At 37.0% G+C, this 19,419-nt stretch overlaps 1 protein-coding gene across 5 annotated transcripts in view; it reads left to right on the top strand.

Moving 5' to 3' along the window:
* The window catches only part of LOC108105948 (multiple PDZ domain protein), a 128,837-nt gene that overhangs the window by 91,526 nt on the left and 17,892 nt on the right, over positions 1-19,419 (top strand). For 2 of the 5 annotated variants that reach the window (XM_017212748.2, XM_041818295.1), the window contains one exon: positions 11,165-11,220. The exons of the other annotated variants lie outside the window; for them this stretch is intronic. In XM_017212748.2, the coding sequence (XP_017068237.1) occupies positions 11,196-11,220 (25 nt within the window). In that variant the 5' untranslated portion in view covers positions 11,165-11,195. The remainder of the gene's footprint in view (positions 1-11,164; positions 11,221-19,419) is intronic. 5 annotated transcript variants of the gene reach the window in all.

The raw sequence follows: 19,419 nt of genomic DNA, 5'->3' as shown, positions 1-19,419 counted from the left end.
TTTGAAATTAACATAAAAACCACACAAATTGCCTTGTAGATTTCTGAATATTTTCGCCTGTTTCACTGAACTTCGAACCATTTATTTTGTTAAGTTTTTTCGCGTGGGCGTTGGTATTTGTGTTTTTTTTTTTATCTGATTTATGTGTGACAGACAGGCCGACAAAAAAGTTGACCGATAATTTGAAATTAACAAGGCGGCTATGGAAAAATTCCCCTAAACCAAAACCAAGCCGACCCGAAGAAGAAATGAAGGTCCAAAACAATGTTGACCTCGTTTTAAAAGGAAAGACACCACAAGAAATAACTGCAATTACGCAAGTGACGTAACGCGGCGGACATAAGTGTAAGTGTAAGGCAATGGCACACGACACAAAGGAGAAAAAAAAAGAAAAAAAAGAGAAAGACGCGGCAATAAAGCAATTAAAATGTCATTGAAGTGGCCGAGAGGGAAATGGGTTATAAAAACGGATATGAAGGCATAGATACAGATACAGATACGGATACAGATACAGATACGCAGGGCCTTTAAATCATAAAAAAAAAAACTTATTTTCGGGAGTGGGTGGTTATAACTGCAATTGTCGGGAAATTAGAGCTTGCCATGGCTAGGGAAATGGAAGAAAAAGTTGGGGACAAAAAGTCGGCATCGTTTGAACGGTCAAAGGTACTAAATAAACAATGGGTAGTAGGGGGTTAAATAACGCTAGCTGGCTGATCAAATTTTCCACTGACAATATTTCCTTTTTCTTTTTTTTTCTTTTGCTTTTCCTGGTTTGACTTTGGTCAAACTGCTGGCGTAAATATTTGCATAAAGTTGAGTTGTTTGACCGTCACTTGATGTTCCGTTTCACTTGCCCAGCGCCCTGTGCCCTGTGCCCTGTTCCCTGCGCCCTCTTCCATGTGCCCTTTGCCCTCGCACTTTGTTTTTGGTGGCCGAGATTGCATTTACCGATTGCTGATTCGGTTATCCAACCGTTTTCCTCTGTTTTCCCTAGTTTTCCCAACCGCCTCGCAGTGCACCATTCTTCTCGTGTTTACTGTGATTTGAGAAATGTTGTGAGAAGTACAAATAGCGTTAGATGGATAAACAGAGATAGATAGATTGATGTTTGGAATTCGTGTGCACAATTGAGTCTCCGTTTCGATTCGAGATTGTGCTGAAGATAGTGTCTAAGGATGATGGGTTGATTGAATGCCGCTTCAGGGTGTTAGTTTGCTTGAGTAAATTTGAATTTCTACAACAAAGGATCTACGTTTTTTCATTTTTTGAATTCAACAGGAAAGAAATTCTGATGGTTACCCAGCTGTTTAAAGATAACCTTCAGACTGTTTGCGAGTTTGCATAAACATGATTAAATTAAGAAAAATTCAGGAATATATATCTTTAACTTCCCTTTAACTTACTATCTTTAATCAGCAGAATGATTCAATGAACTTCCAGCTCCTTTGCCCCATCGAAATGCCATAACTTATTTCTACACCCCAAATTTCCCTCCCCAACTTGAAAACTGTTCCCATTTCCAATTTCTGGCCCGTTTGCATTTTTCAATTTCAAAGAAATATCCTGTCTGGGCTATAAAACACTTCCAAACCAGAAATCAACCGCATAAAATAAATACTGACCGTAGCAATTCTATAGAAATATCCCTCGAAAAACGAGAGACAGCTCAATATTTTGACAGCTCCAAACGGAACCCCAACTCGGATACAGAAAATAAAATAAGCGAACAAAAAAAAGTAAAGAAAACTGCATGGCAAACAATGGCAAACAATTTTTATGCATTTATGCAAAAAGCAAACAGTGCACCCAAGCCAAAAAACCCAGCCCCCTCCTCCCCTGTTCGGCCCACTTGCGGGCAGCTGTCAGAAAAGTCACACCAGAACTCTCTGTTTCCCTCTCTCAGACTCTTTCTCACTATGCGCTGCTGTCAAAGAACTGACGTACGGAATTATTTATGTGTGGCAGGCCAAACGAAGGAGAAATATTTTTTCACAAAAAAATATGTAAAATGGAATAACAAGTTGAAAAGAAGTAGTGTTGGTCTATATACATATATCTACCCATATCAAGAACAAATTAACTTTGTCTGTTAGTAAATATTAAATATTAAACGATTTTCAAAATGTAATTTAAGGCAAAGAAAGATATATCAACAAAATCAAAACATATATCAACTTTAAAACCTTAAATCTGAAATATTAAATTCTTCTCTCTGGATGGTTTGCATCTAGGCTATGGCTCAGAGCCGACGACCTTCAGCCAGGTCTCGAACCGCAGCTAATTTGAAGACCTGTGATTATTTCATGCTTCCCCCCCTCTACCACTTGTCCAACACAGTGTGTAAGTTTACTTTTCGTAATTACCACACATTAAAGCCCAAGTGTGTGGCTAAAGAAGGAAAAGAGTCGTCTGGTTCGGGGGGCCTAAAGTATCTTTTCTGCTGTATTCCATCTAAAGCTACGGCTACTGTATCTCAGAGATTAAACTATGCCTGAATTCGCCACGGTGACGCCTCGATTCCCTTTTGTGGTCTGACGCTTCTTCAGCTGGTCATTCACTTTTTTTTTTTGGAAAGGGGAGAGCTGAGTGGATTGGAAAAACCAGGGAGGGGGGCGTAGAGGGGCTGCTTAACTCGGTCTGCCTGTTTAGAATTTTTAATTGCAAAAACTTCGCTTCCAGCACAGAGTTGCACTTTGCACAATTGACTCACTGACTGACATAATAGAAATGTCAAACGAGGCGCGCCGCTGATTTGACAGCTCCGCAGGGGCAGCGAAAGAGATTGGTGTACTAGGAGGCAGATGGCAGACGACTGACGGCTTGTTTGTTTGTTTGCATTCGTTTTAATTGATTTTAATTGCTGTTGATTAGAGTCGGAGTCTGGGATTTATAGTGTTGGGGATCACAGCGTGAATGGGGATTAATAGGACGAATTAACGGGGACCGCAAGTTGGATGGAAATCGTAGAAATCAGGAAATGGTATTTTAAGTTTCGTATTTTAGTTCTTTTTATTAAATTAAATACAAAAAGACTTTCTACTGAATAATGCCACTCAAAGTGAAAAGAAAAACAGAATTATATTTAAAAAAAAAACGAAAAAAACTCCTTTAGCTAGTCCCCAGTTTTTCCCAATCAATTTGTTGACATTTTCACTTCAAGCTCCTCTTGTCGAGTCAATGACCAGCACAACAACAATGCCAAAAGGTCAAAGAAAATATATTTGAAATTGTTTCCAATACTTCAAGTGCAGATGCGAGTTCTTCTACTTTTCTAACCAAACCAAACTGACCAATTCGGTGTGTTATCCATCATTAGACTCAATTTGTTAGCCAGGCTACGCCTTAAACATGACCAAGCAAATAAAATAATAATTCGAACCCAACTCGATTCGGTTCTAACAGCATGACAAACAAAAGCAGTCTGGAAAATGTTAAGGGAAAAAAAAGGTAATGCATAATGCATTCATTATGAAAAATTACAAACAAAAAAAAAACACAAGAAAAACTGTCAACACTTGAGGGGAGTTGGGCTGGAAAAGCCGTTCGAAACTCAAACCAGTAGCTGGGAAAACAAACAGTCAGCGCAGAGTACTCGATAACCAGATCTATCCCATAAAAGGGAACCAATCTATATGGTATATATATATAGTATTTACTCAATTCCCAACAGTTCCTGTGTCCAGTTTTCGGTTTCACTCGAACTGTCAAAGCCAAATGTCAAAATGTTAGCTTTGTAATTAGCTCGATAGGAGCAGTTGACAATTTGCAACTGTCAGGAGGGTGACATTTGGGCAGTCGAGGGTTAATGACACCCCTCGCCCCCGCCACACATGACAGCTCCAAAGTTTAAGTTAATTTTTCTTACAGATAAATAATGTTTTTTTTTATAATTTTTACTGGTATCTCTCGCGTCTTTTTGATCAGCCTTGAAGTTTTTCGAAATGTTATTTTTTCAGCCTTTGTTTTTTTTTTTTTGCCATTTGTTGTTTGGTGGCAAAATGTCAAAACTATTTATAGTTGAGGAATGCGTTTTGGAGAGCTTTGATATTGACTCGGATTGCGCTACTTGAGAAATAAATCAAAATTAAATTGGACAGATAAATATATGACATGAGTGCTGTGTCTGTTTCCTCAAAAGGCAAAGTCTGGCCAGAAAACTAATGAAGTTCAATTTGCTTTTAAGTAGGTTTTTATGGCTGGCTATTTCTACGAACTTAAAAAATAATTCAAAATAAAAGTAGACAATAACGTAATGTTAAACCCAAGAAACAAATTTATTACGTAATCAATAAGTATACATTTACCAGCATTTTTCAAAGAGGTTCATTTAAATCAAAAGTGCAGTTTAATCAAAAGTACAACACCCTGCCACGAAATATCGTTTATCCAAAAGTGAAAGTTAACCCCCCACCCAAAGAATCTCCCAAAATGCCTGTCTTTGGGGCATCTTTAACACCTCCGGAATGGACATCATTTGGGAATGATAGATCATTAAAATGAGCTTTTCTCCCTGTTTTTTTTTTAGCTCATTTTGTGGGAGTCAGTCACGACCTTCGTTTCGTTTATTTTTCGTTTCTGGTCGCCGCAGCTGCCAACTGGGAAAGTCATAAGTTGAAAGGTCGTGTGAATGACGGGAAAAGTGTTTAGGCAAAAACCCAGAAAAAGGGAAAATAAACTGCATCGAGCTTCGTGTAAAGTTGATTAAGGTTTTCCAGCCCCACCCCTAGAATTTTGAGCAGGAAATGATTTATGTTTTCTTCTCTTCTTCTTTTTTTTTTTGTGGGATGTGACAAACTTTAGCTGTGGTAATCTTTTTATTGTTTTGGGGGTCAGGTTGTGTAAGATCATTTAGAAGGTTTTACACTCGGCTAAGCCGGATGGAAATGATAAGGCGAAAAGTTAACTGATTGGGGGAAAAGTGTTAAGAAATGAGTAAGGAAATGGTATTTATTTTTCATTTCTAACTATTTGATATACTCTAAAATAGAGTTTTTAATTCACATTTAAATATAAAATAAAAGAAAATGTTAGATTTTTTATGTTAAAGAAAGTTTAACTACACTCCAGCCTTGCCTGTACACAAATCTCTCCAATTTCTGGGAAACACCTTAATAAAACCAAAATTCTTCATAGAATTTTTCAATTGAATACATTCTTCTTCTTATTCCCTACTCAAATGTCATAACGGTTAACCATTTCTTAGCCCTACCCATTCCCAAAAATCGATTCTTCCATCAAATATTTGACATGAGCTGACGAAAAGCATTTCCAAGATTGACTTCCCAACTCCCTTGAACAATCACTTAACGGTATTTGTAGGGAGAAGAAGAGAAGTGTTCTCTATGCAAACTAAGTGCCCACCCCCACCTCCCAAACCACCAACCTTAACCCACCCATAACTCCCCTCTTTAACCTCCTCTTACAAAGGCGGCAACACCAAAAACGCACCCATCAAAAGGCGTTACAAATTTTGATTTCTTTTGAAAAGCGGCGACTGGCCTGGCCAGAAAGAGAAAGAGTCGCCAGAGGGAGATAGAAAAAAAAAGGAAAGGTTATTGGAAAAGAGGGCGGAAGGTGGTGAACCCAGAGAAAATATCAATTACAGCATAATTATGTGTGACGCAGAGAAGAATTCTGACAGAAAATGATTGATTTGTGGGGTGGAAAATGAAGAAAAAAAAAAGAAAGAAAGAAAACTAAGAAGAAAAGAATAAAAAAGCTTCCTCCTTCTAGTTCTTCTGAACTTTTGACACATCCATGGAAATTCTTTTCGTTTGTCATCGTTTAATTTAATTTTAAACGTTACAAACTCCCCCTATCTAGGTATCTCTTTTCTACACAGACACATCTCTACTTCTCTTTCCTTAATGGCCCCAAGCAACGGTAAAAAAACGAATAGGAGGGGATAAGGATTGTCAAACAAGCGAAAGATCTTTTGCCTGTAATTGCATATTAAACAGCAGTTAACCAAAAGTTAAATGCTTGAGTATATAGCTGTCTCTTTTCAGCTAGCAATTCTCCATAGACATTCTTCACTGTACCATCCACTCCCCTCTCTCTCGACATCTTTCTTCTTCAATGTCAATGTTGTGACCTTTGTTAAGCATTTTGTTTGCTTTTTTAGCTTGGGGAATATCTCTTTTTTTTTTTTTTTTGTTGTTATTTTTGCCATCTTCCTCCCTCGCTATGCCTTTGTCTCTTTCAGTTTCTTCAAGTACCGTTGTAATTGTTTGCCGAAGCTTCTCTTTTTAAAGAGAAAATCAATTGCATTGTTGCAGCAGCAGCAGCTTTAGTTGTTGTTGTTGTTGTTGTTGCTGTTAAATAATATTGCGCAATTTAATTCAAACAGCCGAAAGGAGTAGTAGAAGAAGAAGAAGAAGATTTATAGAAAGTTGGCAAATGAAAAAAAAACGTTGAGGGTGAGGTGGGGATCACTCAATGATGAACGTTTTTTTTTTGTTTGTTCGCTGCTCAAGTTGAGTTTTTTTTTCTTTCTTCAAGTTTTTTGTTAAGTTCATTTTTTGTGGCAAGCTGATGTAAAAAAAAAAAAGTGTTGTAATGGATGATGGACTGGAAAATGTATGCGGTAAGGTTGGATAAGCTACGGTTGCGGAAAGTTCATGGACAGCTAAGGGTACGGGGCGGTTGAATTAGATTTGCTTAAATCAATAGGTTTCCTCTTGCAATAGTAAAAAATTATTTATGGCTAACTTTTACTTCAGCATTTCATGCCAAACAATTTTCAATTGGCAGCCAAAACGAGATCTGCAATAAAATCTTGAAAATTTCTCAAGTGCCAAGTCAAATACTTGATGAATAATAAAAATATTGAGACGGATGAAAGGCTGAAAATGAAATCAACTTAAACGGAAGTCGAGTAAAAATCAATAAACCATCAATAGGTAAAAGTGAGGCAAAGTTTAATAAACTTTCCAAGCTGTTTTTTTCTTTTTCTTCTTCTTAAGTTGTGGGTGAGCGGAGCTCGTTGCATATTTTATTAGCTGTAAATTTTATTAATGTGGCCATAAATCGAGAAGAAGCAAACCCGTAACAAGATGCAAACAAATCCCGCAACTGGGTTTCCAAAAGGCAGGCTGAGAGGAGGAGGAGGTTTGACTGTTGCAGTTGCAATATGGCCGCAATGTGTGGCAACTGAGGACATTTGGATTTGGGCAGTGTGTCGTCGATGTTTTCCAGGCAAATGGTGGAGATTTTCAGGAGTGAGCGGGGGGGGTTAAGAGAAGCTGACATGGGGCTGTGGGCCATGGGTGAAGCGTTGAAAAGAAATACACGAGCGTTAAATTTATTTAAGCCAAAGATAAGGCACGCTAAGCCATGGCCAAAAGGAGTGGAGGCAAATGGAGAGGCACTGAAAGGAATATGGGAGAAGCTCTACATGAAGGAAAATAAATATTTTCCAGTAATGAAATATCATTAATACACTCTTCTTAAAGTAGAATCTTATAATGATCAGATATTCAGAATGAATGGTCACACTAACTCAAACTTACTTACGAAATTCTCTAAGATTTTCTCTGAGTGCATCTCTGACCGCCACTAAAAAAAGTGCCTATTGCATATATGCATAAAACACAATCCAGTATAGCAGTGGATAGTTTGGGAAAAGAGGGCTGTGGGTTCAGGGGGAGTTACTCCTGCTATGTGTGTTTCTATATCTTTTTTTCTCCTAATACATGTGTGTGAGTGTGTGTGTGCTGGTGCCGCTTGTGGGGACAACAAGTTTGCCGCAGCAGCGACAGGAACTAAATCACGTGTTTGTTGCAGCGTTTTTGTTGTATCTTCTAACTTGACTTTGGCCAAGTCATGACGACAGGTTCAAGATCTGGCTGGGCAACTTTAAAGGAGATCTTGCTGGATGGGCCGGGGTGGGCTGGGAAAAATCAGTGGGGTAAGCATGGAAAGGGGGGGAGTATGGGGAATTTCGAACAGATCGTCAGGCTGCTTAGCAGCGGCTTACACATGTTTGTTTTGTCTTCCTCTGTCTTTTGTTGCAACTTACCGTTAGTTGGGATGCAGTGGTAAGGCGAAGAAGCTGAAGAAATCTCGTTGCATGTGGCAGGTTTTTTTCTTTTTCTAGACAGTCTTACTTTTCTTTTTTTTTTTTTTTGCCTTTTCCGATCGCCTGAAATAATATCTAATAATGCATATAATTTTCACATGCACAGCGAATCGCCAAGAAAGAGGAGGATCAGCGGCGAAGATGACCAAGGCATGAGGCGCGGGGGGGGCAGGAACTCTCGTAACGCGGCAGGGGATGCGATATCATTAAATATTATGATCAAATATTGCTGAGCGGCATTTTGAACTGAATTAGCCTCGATAGGGGATCAGCGAAATGCCGCCATTTGTGGGATATATACAAGGGAAGGGGAGGGAGAGGGGGAGTGTATCTTATAAATAGCGATAATATTCAGCCTTAATGCCAGCGATATTGTGGAGAGAGAAAAAACCAAGGCGATGATGAGCAACTCTTAAATGCCGATAATTAGAACTTCATCTGGGGATAAGAGAGACGTTATTAAGCTCAGAAATTGATCAGAGATTAAGAAAGATTGGATATTGGAAGATGATATAATAGATTGAGAAGTTTAAGTTCGAGAGAGAGAAGATAAGTAACTTGTTGGATAATCTGGAATGGAGAGTAATCAAGAGTTATAAACTATATTATTATTTCTAAGATAGAAAAGAGTCTAATCTTAAACCGCAAAGTCCATAAAATGATGCTATTTTTAGGCCCTAATTTTGCTATCTTTGCGTGACAACTTCATATAAAAAGCCATCTCCAAGTTCCTTTCTCCAAATTCTCCGTAATAATTCTCTAATTTTCATTACAATTTTCACTCTACAGAAGAAGAGCATAAAGACTTTAATGTTTTTTTATACAAAATGATTTCTGCACATGCAAAGAAATCTGAAAAATTGAAAAGGTTCACGAACATAAAAAAATAAAACCGAATAAAAATTGCCACCAATCTCGTCCAGCGCCGTTGCTAATGTTAAGTAATTAATTACCAACGAAATGCTAAAAGAAATTTCGAATTTATTTTCCCTACCATCCGCAGCCGCTGCCCGCATTATTTATTTATTTAAAAAATATTAAAATAAATTGCACTCAATTCATGGAAACAAAGCGGCGCACAAGCTTTTTGGCAATGGAAGAAAAAGAGTTAAAGCGAAGAAATGATAAAGAGGCGAAAAAAAAAGAAAGTGACTGAAGGGTTTTTCAATTGTATAACACTCGCCGTTAGATTGATAAATTGTCAATAATTAAAGCAGCGGCGATCAAATTGATGAGCTGATCCAAAGACGAGACGAGTTTTTTGTCTGCCTTTTTTTTTTAGCTCTTCATTTTTGATTGATTTCAATGGCTGAAGCAGAAGTTATGCAACGTGTGCGGGGTCAGAGAAACATTTATATAGGATAAGAGAAATTATAAATAAATTTATTGGAATTTTTGCAATTGCAATCGCTGCTGCCGCACCCATTTTTAGAGCTCACAATCTCCTGGGTAATCAGCAAAAACACAAAGGGAAAAAAAAAGAGCTGCGGAAAAGGGAACTCACAATAAAAGGAATTTCCTCTTATCGCTAGAGAACCGCTGTTCTCGATCTCCAGCCATCCGCTTGCTCCTACTCCTCCTCCTCCCCTATTCCTCTCAAGATTTCCTATTCTTGGTCCAAGTGGGCGCCGCCAGACATCTTCGACCTAGACCTTTATCCGAAGGAAAAACTGAACGTGATTTCAAGGGACAAGTGACGTTTTCTTTTTAGACAAAGCCTGCAAGTGGGTATAATTTCGATAGCTAGTATCGATTGGGTGGGGCTATCGAAATTAGAGGTGGACAAATAATGGGATTTTTATGCCATGTAATCCCAATATTTTACATTCTTTTGGAATTTAAATAAGATTACAAAGCCAAAGATGATCGTATCATAAAATGTTATACCTTGTTGAGTTCGTATTTAAATTCCCCGTCGAACTGTGTACCACACTTAAAAAGTCAATTTTTTCAGATTTTTCGTAAAATTTTATGATGTTACCCCTTTCCAAAAATGCGAAAATCGCTCTGTCCCGATTTGAGTCTCAAAATATCAGTATTTTCCCCATTTCAAAGCCAATGTTGATCGTATCATGGAATGTTATATCTTGTTGAGTTCGTATTTAAATTCCCCGTCGAACTGTGTACCACACTCAAAAAGTGCATTTTTTCAGATTTTTCGTAAAATTTTATGATGTTACCCCTTTCCAAAAATGCGAAAATCGCCCTGCCCCGATTTGAGTCTCAAAATATCAGTATTTTCCTCATTACAAAGCCAAAGATGATCGTATCATGGAATGTTATATCTTGTTGAGTTCGTATTTAAATTCCCCGTCGAACTGTGTACCACACTTAAAAAGTCAATTTTTTCAGATTTTTCGTAAAATTTTATGATGTTACCCCTTTCCAAAAATGCGAAAATCGCCCTGCCCCGATTTGAGTCTCAAAATATCAGTATTTTCCTCATTACAAAGCCAAAGATGATCGTATCATGGAATGTTATATCTTGTTGAGTTCGTATTTAAATTCCCCGTCGAACTGTGTACCACACTTAAAAAGTCAATTTTTTCAGATTTTTCGTAAAATTTTATGATGTTACCCCTTTCCAAAAATGCGAAAATCGCCCTGCCCCGATTTGAGTCTCAAAATATCAGTATTTTCCTCATTACAAAGCCAAAGATGATCGTATCATGGAATGTTATATCTTGTTGAGTTCGTATTTAAATTCCCCGTCGAACTGTGTACCACACTTAAAAAGTCAATTTTTTCAGATTTTTCGTAAAATTTTATGATGTTACCCCTTTCCAAAAATGCGAAAATCGCCCTGCCCCGATTTGAGTCTCAAAATATCAGTATTTTCCTCATTACAAAGCCAAAGATGATCGTATCATGGAATGTTATATCTTGTTGAGTTCGTATTTAAATTCCCCGTCGAACTGTGTACCACACTTAAAAAGTCAATTTTTTCAGATTTTTTGTAAAAATGCGAAAATCGCTCTGTCCCAATTTGAGTCTCAAACATAAATTTCTAAATATTTTATTCTTTTTTTTAACTTTTCTATATTTCTATTTAATTTCTAATTTTCTTTCATTTCTTTTCAGGTAATTTAAACCAAAAAAAAAACATTCCAAAATGCTTCGAATTAACCGTTACAGGGGTGAGTTAATAAAATAAATTAACAAATCTGCAAGGGAAAACCTTTTCCATGGGCCAGGTTCTGTAGCCAACCACACCTTAATAACACAGCCACCTTAGTTTTTTCATCACTTTGCTGTTTTCAAAAAAAAAAAGAAAAAAAGAAAACAAAATCCTAGACACGCAACAGCTAAGAAGAAAAAAGAAGAGAAGAGGGAGGAGAGCACGCTATCAATTTAACAGCATCTGTCTATGATGCATGGGATCGAATTGCCCGCTCGCAGAACTTCGATCCACTGCAGATTCTTCTCCTCTCCCACCCACACACACACACACACACACACACAGGCTATATTGAGGGACTTTGGCAACTTGTCCCAGACAGCATTTTTCCAAGGAACCTGCATGTAGACACACTCGTACTGGTGAATAGCCACAACCCGCTGTCTATTTATAGGTTTTGCTGATCCTCAGACCAGCGATCGCTGGCTCACTCTGACGATCAGGCTATGCACTTAAGGATTGATCATTTCCTAAGTTTTCAAGTTGAAAATAATATCTTAAATATTTATATAATATTTTTGGTTGTTACCAAATATTGATAACAATATTTTAGCTTTAAAAAATAAGTTTTCTTGGAAGATGTTAAGATTTTTCTTTATAAAAATGTTTATCTTTTCCAATAATATTTTCTTACTTATACCCCATTTCTTTCTCTGTCTTTGCTTCTCTTTTTAAGACCTTTGCTTCCAGCATAAACATTTTATATTAACCCATTAATTACCAGTGGTCCATAAATCAATCAAATACTTTGTAGGTTCTTGCATTTATAAATCCCAGCTAAGTCAGCAAATAGCAAGCTTCTTAAAAGTCTTTATTAATGATTAAGTTAACCAAGTTAAAGAGTGCTAATTTCCAGGGCTTAAATATATAATAAACTATTTAAACTTACTTCTCTTTCCTACCACATAAAAACTCCAGCCAATGTCAACAAAACCAGCAAAGTTATAAACTTTTTCTCGACGCTTTTTTTTTAATTTTTGCTTGTAAAATAATTAAGCTGAAAATAATGAAACTTAATCCCAGCCATGGGCTGCACAAAAATGAGAGTGGGAGAGCTTTAACTGGGTTGCCTCAATAACCGCTGGGCGGGATTAACACGCTTTTTTCTACCTTATTTTTCTCCCTGCCATATCCCGCGGCATTTTAAACAGTAGCCAAAAAGAAGGTAAACACCGGAGAGTAAAAAACACAATTACCATGGCGATTCTTATTTTTACTGTATAAGTATGTATGTAGCTTCTGTGAAAATGCCTTCACATGGAAAAAAAATAATTACCTTGGCATCGGCAGGACAAATTAATAAGCCACTACTTAAGCCGCAGTTTAAGCCGCTTTCTGTGGCATTTCTCTTTAGCCTTTTCAGTGGCCAATATCAGAGGACAGAGGGCTACTTTGTTGCTTATTCCATTGCAATTTGTAATTGGTGTTGTTATGTTAAACAGTGGCAGTCATAATATTAATATATCTTACTGACTTCCCCAACTTTACTCATTAAAATTTTGAGCTTCTGCCTTTTCCTTTACTATTATTTAAAAGCAAACTATCTTCATCTTATTGAAAAATCTTAAATAGCAAAATTAATCAAAATATCGGAATACTTCATAGTTTTAAGTCAGTGCTATAATTTTGCCCGCTGCTGTGCAAATAACATTCTGTTACCGCAGGCAAGTGTCCACCTTCTGACCACCGAAATCATGCATCATGTTAAGTAAGCTGTTACGTTAACATAATCCCCGTCAACGAGAAGGAAGCTTCAACTTCCTTTCCCGAGTTTCAATAGGGGCGTGGCATTTAATTAGGCCTGAGGTGATATTGCCATGTTATACCTATCATAGCCCCAAAGCTTGTCAAAAGTGTAAACAAGTTTCCGACAGCCGAAACTTTGATTGCCTCCCCTTTTTCCACCCACAATGATTAGCCACAATAATCGAGATGAAAACGAAAACTGAAAAAAGAAAAATGAAAACTGAAAACACCATTTATGAGGATGAGTAGCCAGAAAACTCGTGTTAGTATCACTTTCCTCATTTGTTTCCTACTTTTCCAAGCTGCATGAAAATGCAATAAAGAAAAGGCCAGGCCAATGATGAAGACAAGTCGGCAGTGAAAATGAAATGATTTAAAATGAATCGCAAACTTTGAACTCGGTCTTGAATATTGGTAAAAAAAAACAAAAGAAAAACAACAAAAAAACTCTATTAAAAAATTGCATCTTTTTGCATCTTTGAATTTATTGCTATTTTCGCGTGGGCGACTTTTGTTGTTGTTTTTCTTTCTTTTTGTGACTGTCGAGATTTCATAATAACACAGTCGGCTTTGTTTTGTTTGTTAACCTGAAAAGTGAAATGCATTTTCATTGGTATTTTTTTTTTTTTTTTTTTTTTACGGTGGGTGGCAAGGGGGAAAATTATCGCTTTATCACGATTCAAACGGTACCACTTTCTCAGCTTCATTTGTAGCAATAATTATGCAATTTGCTCTTCGTAGCTTCGATTCAAATCCAAAGCCAAAGTCCGTACCGAAATCGTAGGCCCCTGCAATTGTTGCATTTCCTTCGTTTGGCCGCGTTTCGTTTTCTTTTCGATTCGATTTGAAGACTCTGTGCATTATAATTTCTGTTGTTATTTATAATTGTTGGACATCTGAGAGCATTGTGGGTGCTGCTTACTTTTCTTTGCTTGGAAAACAACAAAAAAAACAAAGAAAAGGAGGCGGAGGGCATGGACAATAGTGGTTTGCATAGTTATCACTAGCCAGATATCTTTTTTTGGTTTTGTTTTTTCCATGGGGAGTTTTAACAACGTAATTGTGAAGAAAGAAACGATTTGAGGCGATTTTTCGGTTATGACAAATTAATTGGCTGCAATTGTTTTGTCTGGCTACGAATCGAGAAAGTTATCGATGGGTTTATTGGTGCAATATGTATTTATCTGTGAATGCAGATTAGCTTGTTTAGGTGGGGGGTAAGATATACCTCGAAATTGGTTTGTTAATAATTATTAGATTAGCAATAGGTAAAAGGATAGCTAGGGATTATTATTGTTTTCTTATTACTTCAGGGTTGATCAACGCCTATGCTCTGAGTGCTTATTTGTATTTGTAAGTCCTCTCTGCGTATGGGACTTCCTCGCCCATAAGCTTCGAGTGGTCGCTTTGCTATTCCACCAACAATTTTTCGTTTTCCTCTTTCCACCTCATTCCGTCACCAACTGTAATATATTTTGTTCTCTTTTCCTGGATTATCCTCAATGAATTCCTTCCTTATAGCTTCTGTTTGCACTTTGGACTTACTATTTGGCGACAATTTTGCGGCTTCCTCTTTCCATCTCAATCCGTCGATAACTGTTCTTTTTTCTTCCTCCATCATCCTCGGACACTTACACTGTAATTCATTCCTTAGGACTTCTGTTTCCATTTTGGAGTTTATTTCGCAGTGTGAGTGAGTGTGTGATGTGAGTGTCGAAATGAGTGCTAAATAGGTTGGCAAAACAAAACTGTTTTTCTTTCTCTCAGTGCATAGCTGCAAACCGTTTTCATGGAATTGTGTTTGTAAAGGCTCTGCCCTAAGACGAGAATTTGGGCACCCTTGGTTTCTCTTCGCCTATTTGCATTCCTTTAAAAATCAAATTTTAATTAAATCAAATCAAATCAATATTAATTAATATAAATCAAAGAAAATTATGCTTCTGAATGTCATAAATTTTTTTAACTCTGAGCTTTAAGTCCCATGCTTACTTACTAATCCAGAATACCAAAAAAAACGCTGCCATGACAAAATCGCTAAGTAGTCGGTGAAATCCGCAGAGGCATATCAAAAAATTCGTGTCAACGCGAAGTGTGTCACACAAAAATTTGACCAAAATAACTCTTAACCCATTAAGTTAAGGTTTTCGTTCCGTATGATCTCCCAATGATTGCCCCGCAGACGAAATTTGATCGATCAGTCGGCCCGAGCTGTTGTTGTCAAATATTTTTGCCAGCCGCAAGGCAAAACTTTTTCTTTTTCATTTCATTTTTTGTATTTTCTTTTTCTGCTTTTTTTCCACTGTCTGGCACTTTTTCTTGCCCGGTTATTATTTCTCCAGTCGGTATGTGGACCACTGTAATTGGAGATGCGACGATGTCTGGAGCCCTTCTTACTTGCTTCCTGATCGAAAATGTATATATACGACGAATACGTATTTATTTTCCATAACGACAAAACGTGAATCGAATTGTTAGATAAATAGCGTAAGGTATTTGGCAACCTTCTTCCTGAAAAGGCGCTTGTTTTTTTTTGGTTTGGCTTGGTTCCGTCAACGGAAAATTAAATTTAAACAATTTAATTTGCCAGCAATTTCATGTGCAAAGCAAAATTGTTGAAATGGCTTAATTAATTTGCCCAATTTTTTCGTGTCTTATATTTTTTTTTTGCCAGGGAAACACATTTAAGTTGGTCAAGTCAATTGCCCAATCCCAAAATGAGACCCAAGCCCAGTTAACAGGAAAAAAAGAAGAAAAAAAAACCCAAAACAAAGCTCGACAAGCCCTCAGATAAACGCCCACTAGCCTTCTCTCTATCTCTCTCTCTCCCTCTCTCTCTCTCTCTCTCTCTTTCACACTGACTAGTTCGATTTGGTGCGACTAACTCACGCCTACGATTTTACAGCTCTCCGCTTGTTGTCTCGACTTAATTTGATAAGATTTATTTCGATCCAAGTGGAGAGTCGAGAAAAAGGCCAAGAAACCCAGCGAACATCGAACATTGAGAAATGTTTTCTGCCCTCAATAAATTGTAGGAGGAATCGTAGAGCAGTGACAGAAATAAAGTTACCAACTTAGACTATATTTCTATGTTTTTTAGACTCAATAAATATATTTTTATATATTTTTTTATTTAAAAGAAAGTCCAAAAATCACAACATGGAAGGGTTATCATCTTTTTTGATTCTTTTAAATCTTAAAATCTATCAAATTACATACAAAACTAACTTTAATAACCAACTTTCAAGCCTTTTTCTCTCTGTATTGACAACATTTGGGCTAACATTTAAAAACAGTTGAAATAGAAATGTAAACGTTTGCCTGATAAATGGTCCTAAACGGGCCTTGTTTCGGGTTCTCACCGAACACACTCGAGACTGTAAAGTGTGGGTGATCTTTATTTTGTGTTTGTTTTGTTTTTGCCCATTGGTGGGTGTATCTATTGGCTACTGATTGGATTGGAGAGCTACTGAGGTCCACAAAGATAGTTGGTGGAGGGGCTAAGATCGTCAGAGGGGATATGAAGTGGACTTAAATAAAGGTTATTTCGGTTGGGAAGTGGTTTTATATTACCAGAAAATTATCTCTCATGTAAAATCATGAACCTAGCTTAAAAGCAAAGTATTTTTTACATTTTTCTAATCATATTTAGCTTAGCTAATGATTTTCCCTTTAAATACTAAAACTTACAAATCGATTTTTTTAGATTTTCCCACCATAATCGGCGGCTTCTGTTCTTCCATCAAATGGTTGAATGTGAAAGCTGAAACTTCGTTGACTTGGCTCTTGTTGCGTTTTTTTTCCATTAGCCTTTTTGGGTTTTCTTTTTAGCCTAAAACCACCCGCCATGTAAATGTTTTTGGCTTGACCCCTCCGTAGTCCCCCCCTTCTAGTTCAAAAGTTCATTGTCAAGTCTAATAAAATGTTCGAATGACACGTTAAGTGTCAGCGGCTACAAGAGAGTTTCCCTGGCTTTAAAATTCCCTTAGCTGCACTGCATACTTTGTTTAAAAAGACCGCCGCGAGTAGCAGCCAACAAAAGGAAAAACTAAAGGGGGAAAACTGCTAGCAAGCCGAAAAATATATCGTTTACTGCTCTATCTGCGGTCCTCTCTTTCGCTCTCTGTTCCCTTTTTGTCAAATGATGATAAATCGTGACCCGCCAGAGACTCAGTGAAAATGTTTCTGCAATACCATCAAACCACCTCCAACTTGGCGGCGGTGCACTGAAAGAAATGGAACTTAGTTAAGACAACCCTACTAAAGAGTATCATAGAGTAGGAGTACCCTGGCATTTCCTCCCAGTGTTAACCTCTTCTCCTTTTGACTGACGTGAAGAGACCCACAAGAGGGCTACCTATTTTTTATTTTTCTTACCGTTTTTACCACCTCAACAGGACTCGCAACTTGACATTTCAGTGAGTTATGTAGTTTTTATGCTAACTTTGATTTATGCAATTGTATGGGTGAGTAAGCCAGTGTTAGGCGCTTAGAAATTAGGCAAAAATATAATTTATGAGCCTTCAAATTGCCGATGCCCAAAAGGTTGTAACCCTTTTCAGTTAAGTCGCTGTGTGTGGCTTCATTTTTCGCTTTTGATTTAAATGCAAATTTTTTTTTATGGATTTTTATTACTGGGAAACGTCACCTTTTCGCACCTTTAATCACGATTTCTGTTGAGTGACAAGTAAATATAAAATTTATCTATTCGCATTTGCATTTCTGAATGGGGGGTGGGGTGAAACTTGAAGCCATGAAGCAATCATTGCAGCAATATTAAGTTGGAAAGAGATATCAAGGGTATATATAGACCATAACTTTTGAAAACTAATCACACTCAATCGTCGCATTATTGCTTAATTAAGAGCAGTATTTGGCAGTAAGACTTACCACCTAATTCAGTTCAATTCAATGGCTGGCCATAAATCTGTAACAAGAAACACAAACTTAATAGGTTTTTTTGATTTTGACATTAACCCTGACTGAATGTCAATTAAATTTCAACACAAAAACGGGGTGACAAATCCTCGTTCAAGGTTATGAAACAGCCGACTGAACCTGTGAACGATAACGATCCATTGATAAAATGCCAAAGCTATCGGTACAAGCTATGAGCTACAAGCTCATTTGTCAACATACCGTTCCCATAGCTCGAGTATCTGAATCTGTTGTGTGCGAAGTGTATCTGTATCTTTTGCATCGCCAACGACGACCTTGCCAAAGTGAAACGGCAAAAGCAATCAGCTGGCATGAAATGTGTGTCTGGAGTGTTACAAATTGGCAAATAACTATGAAGGAAAATACGAAAAAAAAAAAATACCGCAAAATAATATAAAATAAATGAAGTGAGCGAAACATGGCTGAGGAATTTTTTAATTTAGATAATTGAAAAGAGAGGTGAAGAGAAAGAAAGAAAGAGCAAACCCACCCAAACCCCTTTTCAGAACTTAATTATTAATTGGAAATTTATTTGCAATTGTTTAATCGCCATCAGATATCTGCAGTTTGGCACCCGAAATTGACTTCCATTGTTTGTTTTTCCTTTACAATAAATATGCATTTTCCTGCTACTGTTTTCCCCTTTAAATTATGCACAAATTAAGCAAAATATGTCGACTGTTTTTTTCTTTATATATATATATTTATTTTTATAATTTAATTAATCATTTTGATGTAATTTGTGCGGTTAATACTGCTGGAATTTTGTTAATAAAGCAATGGCGGTTTCTCGTTTGATTGATAAATATTTGATTAACATAATTTGCTGCCATAATCAGCAGACAAAAAAAAAAAGTACAGAGAAATAAAATTAATATTTTCATAGGTGTATAGATAAAATTGATTTAATAGGTGGTTTTATTTCTGGCCAGATTATTTCACACGATATACTGGCCAAACCCAAACTGCGTCAATTGAATCCCAACTTCTGCACTGGCAAAATGTCAAATCCATCTATATATCAAATCTAAGGCAACACGATCAGACTAATTAAAGACAAAAATAAAATACCAGCCCAGGGGTAGCATTAAAAACAAGTCAAATTAATTAAAAACCAAAAACACAATCAAAAAAGTAAGCAAAACAAATGCCACTTGTTGGCCAAAAAGGTCCCAGCGCAGCACAGAGACAGAGGGTTGGGTGTGTCCTAGCCATGGTCACGCCCTATTTTTTAAGCCAGCCCCCAAAAACAACACATTCCCAATCCAGTTGTTTTTACTTTCTAATACATGATAGCCAGGCCAGAATCACAAGCCATGTGAACTTGCTGTCTGTCGGCACCTCTAAAGGTCAAACTTCAGCAGGGGAACTACAGTAAAAATTCCATAAAAAATTAAAGTTATTTACTATTAAATACCCTTAACTACTCAATGATTAAATAGAAAACCTTAGATATTAATTTGTTATTTAAAAATCA

The sequence above is a fragment of the Drosophila eugracilis genome, unplaced genomic scaffold (assembly GCF_018153835.1).
Source record: "Drosophila eugracilis isolate 14026-0451.02 unplaced genomic scaffold, ASM1815383v1 contig_2154, whole genome shotgun sequence".
Taxonomy (NCBI): domain Eukaryota; kingdom Metazoa; phylum Arthropoda; class Insecta; order Diptera; family Drosophilidae; genus Drosophila; species Drosophila eugracilis.
This window is presented reverse-complemented; position numbering and strand designations above follow the sequence as displayed.